The sequence below is a fragment of the Lampris incognitus genome, chromosome 14 (genome assembly GCF_029633865.1).
Source record: "Lampris incognitus isolate fLamInc1 chromosome 14, fLamInc1.hap2, whole genome shotgun sequence".
NCBI classification, from domain to species: Eukaryota; Metazoa; Chordata; class Actinopteri; order Lampriformes; family Lampridae; genus Lampris; species Lampris incognitus.
In genome coordinates, this window is record NC_079224.1 from 15,423,578 (window position 1) to 15,437,799 (window position 14,222).

The 14,222-nt window shown below is 41.2% G+C and overlaps 1 protein-coding gene across 1 annotated transcript in view; it reads right to left on the reverse strand.

The window, feature by feature from the left end:
- Positions 1-846: 846 nt before the first annotated feature.
- Positions 847-14,222, reverse strand: part of colec12 (collectin sub-family member 12) — a 70,706-nt gene continuing 57,330 nt past the window's right edge. Inside the window, exons 17-19 of the mRNA XM_056293012.1 lie at positions 5,931-6,025; positions 5,474-5,562; positions 847-993 (exon numbers count right to left, since the gene is read on the reverse strand). Of these exons, the coding sequence (XP_056148987.1) occupies positions 886-993; positions 5,474-5,562; positions 5,931-6,025 (292 nt within the window). The 3' untranslated portion in view covers positions 847-885. The remainder of the gene's footprint in view (positions 994-5,473; positions 5,563-5,930; positions 6,026-14,222) is intronic.

Below are 14,222 nucleotides of genomic sequence, written 5' to 3' on the forward strand. Positions count from 1 at the left end.
ATCCAAATAAATAGAAACACTAAAGATGAGCACACTACCCACTTTTGATCAATTGACAAATAAGCAGAGGTAAGTAGGTAAGGTGATGCTCAGAACAGTACTTGATATTGGTCAATAATCTTAATAAAGTATCGCAAATCAGTAATGGTAATAAAGATTCATCATCTCTAGATTCTTAATGATTTATTACTTGCTAAAATGCAAAGACAATTTTAAGTCACAGTATACATCAACATCAGGGACATGTAGACTCTACCTGTTGGGCTACACTGGCAGGTTGCTGCATGTAGTACTGCTGGCTCTGCAGCTTGGCGTACATGGCGTAGACTGGGTCTTCATTCATCAACTTGGCATATAGAGAAAGGGCCTCCATCACTTTTACGTTCAGCTCAGAAAGCTCTGAATGTTTCCTGAGGAAAATTCACGTCCATACAGTCAGGAGTGTAGTGAAATTCCTTTCATCACATAATTCCAGGTTTACATTACTGGATAATTGCCATATTTGCTTTGTAATCAGTACACCTGTTCCATCATGGATAAAACATGGACCTTAGAGTCATGTCTGAAGGTATTCTGGGGAAAACAGTTTTGAACTTGGAATTCTCTGACAAACCATACCTGTCTATGTCCTCCAGCTTCTGGTCAATAAGAGGTCCCATTTGGTTGCAGGCACCTGAGATATTAAACAAATTGTGTTATTTGGTATTTCCTGTTTCAAACAGTAGCAATGAAACATTCAACCACCTTTTCCAAAAATAAAGCTCTAAAAATGGAATTACTAAAAACAGGTTTATTTTCTTTTTTCTCAAACCACACACTTACTCACTTTCTCACATTCGTTGTCAATAAATCAGCTGCTCATAAAGGATATTAATGAAGCTCAACTCAAAGCAGAATTGTCTTGCCTTCCAACTGTAGTAATTCAACAGCATCTGACTGGTTGTCTGTGGGATCTGCACTCTGGATCATCTGCAGTAGCTGGTCCATTTTCTCCTGAATGATCCAAAAAAAGACAACTAGTTTTTATCAATTTACCCACTTGTCTATTCTTGCATCCTCACATGATGCATTGACTCAAACTAAATGCTGACATACAGTTCCAAAACAAAGAATATAGCCACAAGCAGCGATTCCAGGGTTCAAGCCAACTCATGCTGTTAGAGGATGAAAGCTTCAACAGCTTAATTAAAAATATCCACCAAGTTTGGTGATGTTTGGATGCCATTGATTTATAGCTAAATCTGCACCAGGCCCATGCACGTGTTTGGAATTGGTGGAACCCCCTCTACTGCGTAATTTCAAAATAGCTTTACACACATAGTTCAACATTATTTTGAAACTTCCTGCGAGTTTTGTACTGACTGGACAAACAATTTCTGATATATAGTCTGATTTGTATTATGCAACTCCCATTTTTTTGCATTTATATTGTATGGGGTACCTCAAGGGTCAATTTTGGGGCCAAGTTTATTCTGCTTTCATATGCTCCCATTAGGTAATATCATTCATAGACATGGTGTTTCCTTTAACTGTTATGCTGATGACACTCAGTGTGTGTCCCCATTACGCAGACCTCAGTACGCTGAGTTCATTACAAGAGTGCCTAGAAACTGGATGTCTTCAATTGGTTGAAGTCAACCAAAACAGAAATTCTTGTCATTGGCACAACACAAACATAAAAATACTGCCATCTACGGGGTACCTGTCTGACTACATTAAGCCTGCAGCTAGAAATCTCGGCATCTTGTTTGACTGTAATTTAAGCTTTGAGCAGCACATTAAAAAACTTGTACCAACATGCTTTTATCAACCAAGGAACAGTGCCAGAATTCAACCTATGTTAATTTTTAAAGATACAGAAACTATTTTACATACTTTTATCGCATCATGTCTGGATTATTGTAACAGCCTTTTTACATGTCTCTACTTTCGGCTGCTTCTGTTAGGGGTCGCCACAGCGGATCATCCATTTCTATTTCTTCCTGTCCTCTGCATCTTCCTCTGTCACACCAGCTACCTGCATGTCCTCCCTCACCACATTAATAAACCTCCTCTTTGGCCTTCCTCTTTTCCTCTTCCCTAGCAGCTCCGTATTCAGCATCCTTCTCCCAATATAGGAGGGTTTCTGTGCAACGTCATCACAAAGATGCGTGCACAACTACGGGGCATAAAGCAGCTACAGTGCAGAGATTCTAACCAAGATAGAGCTCAAATACAGCAGAGATTATGTGCAGTGGTTGTGCAATAAACTGCACAAACCGCCAAAAGGATGAGTGGAAAATGCTCAACATTCCAAAGGGGTCCCATTTTCATTGTTGAACCGCTTTGGTAGGTCTCAAAAGATTATGCATCTCATAAACTTTTGAGAGCTACCAAAGCAGTTTTGCCCCCTGGCTGCGCACGCACCCCATAATGTTTGTAAACAGGAAACCCGTCTATACCTAGCATCTCTCCTCCACACATGTCCAAGCCATCTTGATCTTGCCTCTCTTGCTTTGTTTCCAAACCGCCCAACCTGAGCAGTCCCCCTAATATAATCGTTCCTAATCCCGTCTTTCTTCATCACACCCAATGAAAATCTTAGCATCTTCAACTCTGTCACCTCCAGCTCCGCCTCCTGTCTTTTCGTCAGTGCCACTGTCTCCAAACCATATAACATAGCTGGTCTCAGAACCATTTTGTAAACTTTCTCTTTAACTCTTGCTGGTACCCTTCTGTCGCAAATCACTCCTGACATACTTCTCCACCCACTTCACCCTGCACTCTCTTCTTCACCTCTCTTCTGCACTCCCTGTTACTTTGGACAGTGACCCCAAGTATTTAAACTCATATGCCTTCGTCGCCTCTACTCCTTGCATCCTCACCATTCCACTGTCTTCCCTCTCATTCACGCATAGGTATTCCGTCTTGCACCTACTGACTTTCATGCCTCTTCTTTTCAGCCTTTTTACATGCCTAAATAGAAAAAAATGTAGACCACCTACAGACAGTACAGAACTCAGCTGCATAGCGTTTAACCAGAGTAAACAGGTTTGAACATGTCACCCCTGTTTTAGCCTCTTAACAATGGCTTCCAGTACATTTTAGAGTTGATTTTAAGGTTATTTTAATTACTTACATGGAACTAAATGGTCTGACTCCTCAGTATATCTCAGATTTTTTATCCTCGTACATCCCTGCTCGCACTTTGAGATCCTCAGGCAGGGGCCTTCTATCTGTTCCAGACTCTTGGCTGAAGTCTAGGGGGACAGAGCTTTTGAAATAAAAGCTGCGAGGCTCTGGAACACCCTGCCCAAGGAAATATGGCAGGGTGAGTCTGTGGCTTCTTTTAAATCTAAGCTTAAAATGTATATTTTGATCACACCGCCTTCCCCTGATTTCATCTAATTTTAGATTTTATTCTGTTTATGGGCTTTGCCATTTTTAATTTTTAATGTGGTTTGTTTAGTACTTTTATTGCTGTGTTTTTATGCATTTCTATGTTATGTTTTATGTGTTCTTTGATTGCTATGTGAAGATATTATTATCGCTGTTATTTGGAGTGGTCAACCACCACTGAAATTAAAAGGTGTCCATAGCTGTCAAAGGTTAAAGGGAAAAAAACAAAACAAAACAATATTTACAATTGCTGCTTTACACTCTTTCCCTAAATATTTACAAACCCCAATTCCAATGAAGTTGGGACGTTGTGTAAAACATGAATAAAAACAGAATACAATGATTTGCAAATCCTTTTTGACCTATAGTCAATTGAATACACTACAAAGACAAGATATTTAATGTTCAAACTGATAAACTTTATTGTTTTTTGCAAATATTCTCTCATTTTGAATTTGATGCCTACAACACGTTCCAAAAAGGCTGGGACAGGGGCAACAAAAGACTGGGAAAGTTGAGGAATGCTCAAAAAACACCTGTTTGGAACATTCCACAGGTGAACAGGTTAATTGGAAAGAGGTGAGTGTCATGATTGGGTCTAAAAGGAGCATCCCCGAAAGGCTCAGTTGTTCACAAGCAAGGATGGGGCGAGGTTCACCACTTTGTAAACAACTGCGTGAGCAAATAGTCCAATAGTTTAAGAACGTTTCTCAACATACAATTGCAGGGAATTTAGGGATTTCATCATCTACAGTCCATAATATCATCAAAAGATTCAGAGAATCCGGAGAAATCTCTGCACGTAAGCAGCAAGGCCGAAAACCAACACTGAATGCCTGTGACCATCGATCCCTCAGGCGGCACTGCATTAAAAACCGACATCATTTTGTAAAGGATATTACCACGTGGGCTCAGGAACACTTCGGAAAACCATTGTCAATTAACACAGTTTGTCGCTACATCTACAAGTGCAAGTTAAAATTCTACCATGCAAAGCGAAAGCCATATATCAACAACACCCAGAAATGCCGCCGGCTTCTCTGGGCCCGAGCTCATCTGAGATGGACTTACGCAAAGTGGAAAAGTGTGCTATGGTCCGATGAGTCCACATTTCAAATTGTTTTTGGAAATCATGGATGTCGTGTCCTCCGGGGTAAAGAGGAAAAGGACCATCCAGGTTGTTATCAGCGCAAAGTTCAAAAGCCAGCATCTGTGATGGTATGGGGGTGTGTTAGTGCCCATGGCATGGGTAACTTGCACATCTGTGAAGGCACCATTAATGCTGAAAGGTACATACAGGTTTTGGAGCAACATATGCTGCCATCCAAGCGACGTCTTTTTCAGGGACGTCCTCTGCTTATTTCAGCAAGACAATGCCAAGCCACATTCTGCACATGTTACAACAGTGTGGCTTCGTAGTAAAAGAGTGCGGATATTAGACTGGCCTGCCTGCAGTCCAGACCTGTCTCCCATTGAAAATGTGTGGCACATCATGAAGCGCAAAATATGACAATGGAGACCCCGGACTGTTGAGGAACTGAAGTCGTACATCAAGCAAGAATGGGAAAGAATTCCACCTAAAAAGCTTCAACAATTAGTGTCCTCAGTTCCCAAACGCTTATTGAGTGTTGTTAAAAGGAAAGGTGATGTAACACAGTGGTGAACATGCCCCTGTCCCCGCTTTTTTGGAAGGTGCTGCAGGCATCAAATTCAAAATGAGTGAATATTTGCAAAAAAACAAAAAAGTTTATCAGTTTGAACATTACATATCTTGTCTTTGTAGTGTATTCAACTGAAGGATTTGCAAATCATTATAGTCTGTTTTTATTTAAGTTTTACACAACGTCCCAACTTCATTGGAATTGGGGTTTGTATGAAATATCAAAGATATAGTGTGAAAGTGTAAATCCAAGATGTCTAATAAAAAAAAAAAGTACCATAATGTCATCAATAATTCAGTAAAAGTATAGGTGTCCCTTTATTCACCCTGAATAGCAGCTATTTATTTCAGAACAAAGCTGATGATTTATTAATGCAATAGGGGTATTTTGTGCAGTTGAAGAAGCTTGGCAAAATATCCCACCCAATCCATTACCTCATCTATATAAACAGGCTCTGGCTCAGGTTCTATGGTCTCCACCTGGATGTCCTCACTGAACTGCACCGACTTCTTCTCTGTCTTCACTGTGGATTGACAGGGAGAGTGAATGAGATAGAGGGGCAAAGCACAATAGACCACATAAGTGGAACACTTACAGTAGCAGCATTACTGCATCCAGCCCAATAACCTTATCCATCCTGCTAGAGCAATGACTGGCATCCGTGGAATTGTTATTTTTTGAATGATCATGATATTAATCAATTACTTTGCACTTTTTCTATCTTATTATTGTTGCCGTTTCAAAACTATAAGGTATTTTCACCACAGTAGGATCAATAAAGCAATACTGCTAATGGACAATGTGAGCTACTGAGAACTGGGACATGACATCAAACACAATAAAAAAGGGCAGTGTTTAAGTGTGTATGTGCGTGTGCGTGAGTAAACTCACTCATTTCAGGCTCTGCAGTGAGGTCAGCAGTGACAAAGTTGGAGGGGAACAGCCCCACCCCCTGGTATGTTTCCCCTTTCCACCAGTTGGGGTCACTGGGACCCAAAAAAAAAAAAGAGGTTATGTTGATGTACACTTTAAAAAAAATCTACAGAAAGCTGCTCATCAGCTGGAATGACTTAACCCGCTAAATACAGAGAACCGCAACACTGTCCCCAGGTACTGGAGCACTAACTACAGCCACTTCACCTGCTGTTTTAACACTGCATGTGTGCATGTGTGTGTGTCAGTACACTCATGGCACAAACAAAAGTTACCTGGCTCACAAAAGACATTTAGAATGAATGAGCCCCTAAAATAACTATTTGTCAAAAACAACAAACAAATATATTGAAAAATGGCCCTGCCACGAGTACACTATCATAACTGTGACTAGTAGAACATGTCACATTATTGGTTTTGTTTTCATGTGGCAACCCATCTTCTTTTCCTTCCCCAAATGAGTTCCTCCGTTTACTCTGATGTCATAGTCAGCTCTTGAACTTGAATTGCTTTGGTGTGAGGCTGGGGAAATGCTTAAGACAGTAAAGCTTTATTATCAGCTAAATGTAGTAAAATCCTAAGTCACATCTCTAGGACGCATCTCACCTCATTGCATCTGAGCACCTCAGATTTAAAGCTAAACGGGTAAATTAGATCCTCTCTGCATCGTACAACTCTAAAAAAAGATGTGTCTCTATATTGATTAATAAAAGCATCCCATATTAAAATAATACCACCATATCTGACACACAAGGGCGCAAAATCATTATTAACAATTTTAACCATAAATGTAACCATACCTAATGTTTATGGGCCCAATGAGGATGAGCCATTTTTTGTTCGCACTGCATTTTAAAAACTCAGACTTAAATATTACTGTAGGGGAAGACTTTAACACTAGAACGACAGGGCTTTCACTCCTACCTAAAAGGACCATGGGCGGTCAAAATGATGGCCGGTTTTTAAACTCTATATTCTGTCAAGATAAATACCCAGTTGAGATATTAATGCATTGCATATGTTAGTATGTCTGTTAGGAAACGACTGACACCAAAATTAACATACTATTTTTCAAACAATTTAAAATGGCCGCCATCCAACACCTGTAAATACTGCAATGCCTCGGTGATAGTCATGGTGCGTCTGAAACGGCGTTTGTAATAAGACATATTGGCAATAATCAAAAATCAAGTTTAGACTATTACGCTGCACTGGAGAACGCTATTTTGTTTCTAGGACAGAGCAATGAACTTCGACAAGGAAATGATGTGACCAACACACGTCATAAATGGTGACATGCCACGCACGATCACACACAAATTACGTGCAGTCATTTTGACCGATCATGGTCGTTTTAGGTAGAGCTTATCATAACTTTTTGTTGTGTGCAATTGATCTAAAACTATTTTAACACAAATATATGCAATTTTAGGCACATTCAGGGAGTGGCAGGTCTGTATCTTTTTTTTCTTTTCACAAAGTTATTAAACTTTGAAAATCCAAAACAGTCATAATGACCATCTTGGTCATTCTACTGTTAACACCGTACTCAACCCGAATTTAGACCACTCACAAACTTGAGTTAATCACAAGTTCTTATGCTCTTTTGACATTATAAAACAATATGTGATCTTGCTCTTGGCTATTGTTGGCAATAAAAAAAAAAATCCACGTAACAGAGATTACTCATATTATTGACCACCTCACAAAAGCTTCTCCAGAACTAACTTTCTAAACAAGTAACTCTGTTTCATCCAAAATGACCAAGATTAAGTTATTCTCCTCTATTCCTCCACATATGAATACTGCTTTCCTCAAACCTAATAAGGATCCAACTCTTCCCTCCAGTTCTAGACCAATAAGCCTAATTAATTGTGATGTAAAGATCATTTGCAAAACACTAACCAACAGAATTGAATCATTCATTTCTCGTATAATTCATCCAGACTAAACAGGCTTCATCAAAGGCAGATATTTTTCCAGCAATATGCTCCATTCATTCAGTCTCATCAGCATTCCCAAAGGAACAACAGAAAAATGATAATTGTTTCCTTAGATGCCAAGAAAGCATTTGATAGAAATGGATATATCTTTTTGTCACCACTCCCAAGAAATATAGTTTCAGAGAGTCACCGATATAATGGATTAAAATTCTGTACAAATCACCATCAGCTGCTATCATCACCAATGGGTTCACATCACAGCGTTTTAGCCTACAATGTGGCACAGGATAAGGTTGTCCATTCTCACCTCTGCTATTTGCCATCTTCATTGAACCTCTAGCAGCAGCCGTCTGCCAATACAGTAATATAATAGGCATACAAATGGGAAACTCTTTTCACAAAATATATGCAGACAACATTTTTTTATATCTACGGAATACATCAACATTCCTACTGGAGGTATTATATCTTAAATCAATATTTTCTGCAATTTCAATAAGCTGGCCTAAAACTACAGTCCTACCACTCAGTGGCAAAAACTGGAATGCTGTAACTCAGAATCTTCCTTTAACCAACACAACAGGCAATATTAGATACCTGGGTATTGATATCTCCACCAATCTGTCAGACCTGTTTGCTCTTAATTTTACTGTTACTTAAATTCATTGAAGAAGACCTTACCCTGCTGGAACAACCTACCTTGTCACTAATTGGCAGGATAGCAGCAGTAAAAATTAATATACTACAAAAAATAAAATACATTTAAAAAATAAGCTACATTTTTACAGTTCAACTGACAGCTAAGTGCTTCAATGCCTGGACACTACAATCTGGATAACCATCTTCAATTTATTAACTGCAGCTAGAACAACAATTAAACCATACTTGGGTGGAAATAGAACAAACTGAATGTCAGAAACTAACAACATCTGATCTCCCATACCTCAGTGATGATAAGGTGCTATATAAATAAACTTGCATAGCGCCCTGCCTTCTCTCTGAATCAATAAACAAACATAATTATTTTAAAAATCAATTTATCACAACGACTCTGATAGCTTGGTGGAAATTCAACAAACTCTCAAGGTGACATTCCCAAATAAACTCACTCCAATTTGGCACAACCAAGATTTTCAGAAAAAAAGCCATTAATCTTCAAGTCTTGGAAGGGACAAGGAATCACCCATCTGGAACATATTTTCGAAAAGGATTAATTTTTATCATTCCCAACATTAACCCAGAGGCATGACATTGTTGGCTACTGCTTTCTGCAATATCTCCAACTGCAGCAGTCTCTAAAAGCAAAAATCAAATTAACTAATAAATAACACCCTTCAACTACCTACGATGATCAATGAGCTTACTCATATCGCTAGCTTTAAAAAACTATTTTCCAGAATATACACTCTTATTAACTAGAAGTACCGCCTCGCGGTTGTAAGCCTCTGCCAACCAGTCAAGTTGCACTTTATATCCATGTCTGTCCAGACTCATAATATTTGTAGTGAAGACTTTGAAGGAATTTCAATAAAAAGGTATTAAGTGTATTTTTTGGCGAAATGGAATTGGAACTGACATGTATGATTCCAGTGAATAATTTCCAGTGAGAAACACGCTGCCCTCACTTAAAGACTATTTTTACAGAGGAGCACAGAGGACTGAATGAGGGCGTCATCACATGGTGCAACAATAATCACCTGAAGCTCAATATCAGCAAAACCATAGAGCTTGTGGTGGACTACCAGAGGAACAGGTGGCCCCCTGTCCTGGGTGTCATCCAGGGAGAGGAAGTATAGAGGCTGGACTCTTCACAAGTACCTTGGGGTCCAAATCAATAAAAACTGGACTGAACTCATAACACGTAAGCCCTCTTCAGCAAGGGACAGAGCAGACTGTTCTTCCTGAGGAGACTCAGATCCTTCAGTGTGTCCAACAGGCTCCTCTAGATCTTCTATTAGTTTGTAGTAGCCAGTGCTCTGTTTTTCGTGGTAATGTGCTGGGGTGGTGGAATCAAGGCTTGAAGGTCAGCAGTCTCAACAAGCTGTTAAGGAAGGCCAGCTAGGTGATCAGGCTGGAACTGGGCAGTGTGGAGGCAGTGGTTGAAAGGAGGACGCGGGGCATCTGTGGGTGCGTCATTCATTCGTACTCTAATTGTGGGTATTATCCTGTTTTTTGTTATTGCTTTCATCATTACTTGTATGATTGGGTTGATCCGTAAATACTGTATTAAGACTGTACAAGTCAAATATTTTCCTGATCCCTGGGTTCCACCATATAGTGATGATGATATTGATATGGATTTTAGCAAGCGTCTGCAGTGACCTCACTTGATAGAGTAGTTCCCCCAAATCCTTTCTTTCTTTTTTTAACTTAGTTATTGGTTTCTTTTCCTTTTCCTTATGTTAACGCTTACTTAGTTAATCTGTAACCAATCTACATGTGTGTTTAATGAATATATCTCTCATTTATTGTTTCATCTTTTTTCTTTTTTAAAAAAATACATTTATTTCTAGTTTTTCCCCTTATCCCACCCGATTAACCCAATGGCATATGGCCGGAACTCTTGTCGAATAACTCCCCTGCTTCACATTTCCACGGAAAGGAGATAGTCGTAACACCAGCTTCCTTCAAACTCGTGTCGGCTGCTCTCGCCATTTTACACGCTGAAGCCTCGCATAGATTGCATTACCCTCAGGCCGCGAAGGAGACGTTGGGAGAATGCTTTCGGTTGCTTGGCTGCAGGCGCCCGGGCGGGCCAGAGGGGTCGCTGGAGAACGACGAGTCCCCGAACACTACACCGATCTACACCCACTATCCCTCGGGTAAGGGTGGCCTAATGAATGCCTTACCCCGTGGACGCCCTGGCCATGACCAGTTACGGCGAGTCTGGGATACGAACCTCCCAGCCACATGACGAGCGGATTGCAAGAATGGCGGGTTATTCCGCTCGGCCATCAGAGTGGCCCGTTTCATCATTTTAATGTTACTGAGGTCTATGTTGTGTTTTTAGCTGAATTTTGAGCATTCACATAAGTTTTTTTCCAAATGTCATCATTGGGTTTTTTTTGCAATGTGTCTGCTCAGATTAGTGTAGATAACTTCCGAGTCTTTTACTCATTTCCAGTCAAGAGTGGGATGAGATGTTTGGCTTGAGAGGACATGGAATAATTGTGACTTCTGTCTGACTGCTGAGTTTATATGGAGTGTGTTGATGTAAATTTGATGCATTTCAGTTGGCTTACAATTGACAGACAGGCCTCACAGTTATTCTGTATGAGGTAAGATGTTCCCCAGGATGTATAACCATTCTCATGTTTTCATTTGATGTTTTATCTAGACGATTTGTTATTGATTAAAAGCAATCAAAAGGGGGGAATTGTGAGAGCAATTCATACTTAATGTTTGCTTACTTTTGCTCTTTCACCATGTATGAGCCATACCATGTTTAACTTTATTTTACATTGCTTAGATAGAAGCTTAAAGTCCATGTGTAACAGAACAAAGGTAGTCTTATAAAGTGTCTTCTCCAGGTGCACAAATAAAGGCCTACTGTTGACTGCTGGTTGATAGCAGAGGAATGTATGGGAGACTCACTGAGTGTTGCAGGTCTGTACACACTAACTGAAGAAATGGTCTTGATGGGATGAGAGCTGGAAGACATGAGATAAGGGGGGAGTGATATCACCAATGCTCTCAACACAAGACAAAGCCAGTGTGTATGAAAAAAGTGTTTGGCTAAAAAGGGAAGCGATCAAAAATGCAGCAGAAGGCCCACACAAGGGGTTGTGGGGGAGGCCCAGCAGGACATTTTGTGGTGCCCACTTCATTAATCCATACCTTGATCTCAGATGTGCATGGTCAGAACCATTGCACAAGGGGGGGAAGTCATGAAAAGGATTCAAAGGGCCTGGTGGTCACCTTATTTAGCTGGGATGGTGAACCACACACTACACAATTGTGAGATATGTGCAGCATATAACAAAAGAAAGGCCTTTTCAGCGCCAATTGGGCACATTCTGCTGCTTGGTGGACCATTCAGACATCTCATGATACACTACGTGGACATGATCACACAAGTGCAAAATAAAAGATACATGCTAGTAGTTGTGGACAGATTCAATAGATGGGTGGAAGCCATACCCACTGCCAAACCAGATGCAACATCAGTGGCAAAGTTTTTGTGTAGAGGTGTTTCCCAGGTTTGGCATACCAGACAAGATCAGTTTAGACAATGGGGCACATTTTGTAGCAAAAACAATGGCATTGGTCACCAAAGCATTGGGAATTAGACAACGGTTTGGATGTGTCCACCATCCACAGTCACAACGGATGGTGGAAAGGGCTAATGGCAGCCTAAAAGTAAAAATAGCCAAAATATGTGCAGACAGCAACGGCAAGCTTAACTGGGTGGAAGCACTGCCTTTAGCTTTAATGAGCATGAGAATGCAGGCCAACAGAAGCACGCATCTAACACTGCATGAAATGTTAATGGGGCACCCCATGCCAGTACCACACCTCAGGGGTCCATAAAATGGACCTCTGCTTGAGCAACTCCAGCAGGATGGCTAACTATGTGCAGCGCCTAACCTCAATACATAAGACTATGTCCCAACAGGTGAAAGGTGCCACTGGGGGGGGGGGGGGGGGACAACTGATATCCCGAAAAACCTTCAAGCCGTAAGTCCGGCAGACTGGGTGTACATCAAGGTGTTCAAGAGAAAGTGGAATGAGAAAAGGCATGAAGGACCCTATAAGGTGATTCTGACCACTCTCACTACACTCAAGGTTGAAGGTAAGATTGTTTGGTATCATCTCAACCAGTGTTGCAGAACGGAGGAACCAGGACGAACACTATGGGAAGTTAGAGAGGATCTACAAGGAGCAGCGGAAAGACGGGCTGAGGAAATTATACGTCATGAGGGTGGAGACAGTGAGGAGGCAAGGCCAAGTGAGACCATGGCACTCACTCTGTAGGCTAGGATGCGGCCTCTGAGGGGGCATGTGCATGCTATTAGTAATAGCTTTGATAATCACCTTACTATTAATATTCCTATCATCTGAAGGACATCCCAGCAATCACACCAAGGGAAGCCTAGTTGAAAATTGCTATGAGACCAGTCTGACAGAACTGCAGCAGAACTATTTAATGCAACAGCACTTGTGGTGGCAATATGTTAACTTTTCAAAAGGACCTGTATTACAATCAACAGCGATTTGTTAACTACACCAACACTGCACTAAAGGCATTAGCTGAGCAAGTCCAAGCCACATCACAAATGACATGGCAGAACAGGATGGCATTGGATATGCTGCTAGCGGAGGAGGAGGAGTCTGTGCAGTGATCGGTGATGCTTGTTGTGCATTCATCCCTAATAACACTGCTCCAAATGGCACATTTACGAGAGCCATGGCCCAGCTTGACAATCTGGCAATAGAATTCAAAGAGAACGCTGGTCATGCTATGTGGGACATAGACTACTTTGAAAAAACATTCGGTGAACCTCAGGGTGCACTGTTTGCCAAGATAGGAATGGGTATAACATTTATTGATAACGGTGGTGTTGACGTGTCTGTGAATGTTCTTATTCATCCAGGTCATGGTTATCCAAAGGAGTTGAATCAAGTGCAACTGGACTTGAGTCTTGATATAGTGGTGTTGACGATTGTTCGATGTTGTCTAGCTCCATTGCTCTCAGCTGTGGTTAAACGGATGATGGCTGCTGTGTGTGGACAATTTTTTATTTCTGGACAATTTCATGTGACCCCTGCTATCCCCACAGCTCCCTCTGTGGAGGGCAGTCTGATTGATTTGGATGTTTATGCACGTACAGGGGACCATATCGTCGACCACGCCATTTGCAAAATAGCAAACACAAACACATAGATACTGGCCTAAGCCAGCCGCTTCTTTTCACCTGACAGTGAGGAGTTTTGTCAGGGGGATGTAGCGCATGGGAGGATCACGCTATTCCCCCCTGAACAGGCGCCCCGACCGACCAGAGGAGGCGCTCGTGCAGCGACCAGGACGCATACCCACATCCAGCTTCCCACCGCAGACACGGCCAATTGTGTCGAGAGGGACACCCAACCAAGCCAGAGGCAACACGGGGATTCAAACTGGCGATCCCCGTGTTGGTAGGCAACGGAATAGACCGCTATGCTACCCGGACACCCCCGTAAACATGTCTTTTAAAAGATCCATATACCTACACATTACAAAATAAACCAATAAAATAATATCCTATACTGTGAAACTTCATTTAGACCATAGACCTCTCTTTCTCGTGGCTGTGCTAGAGTGAGAAAT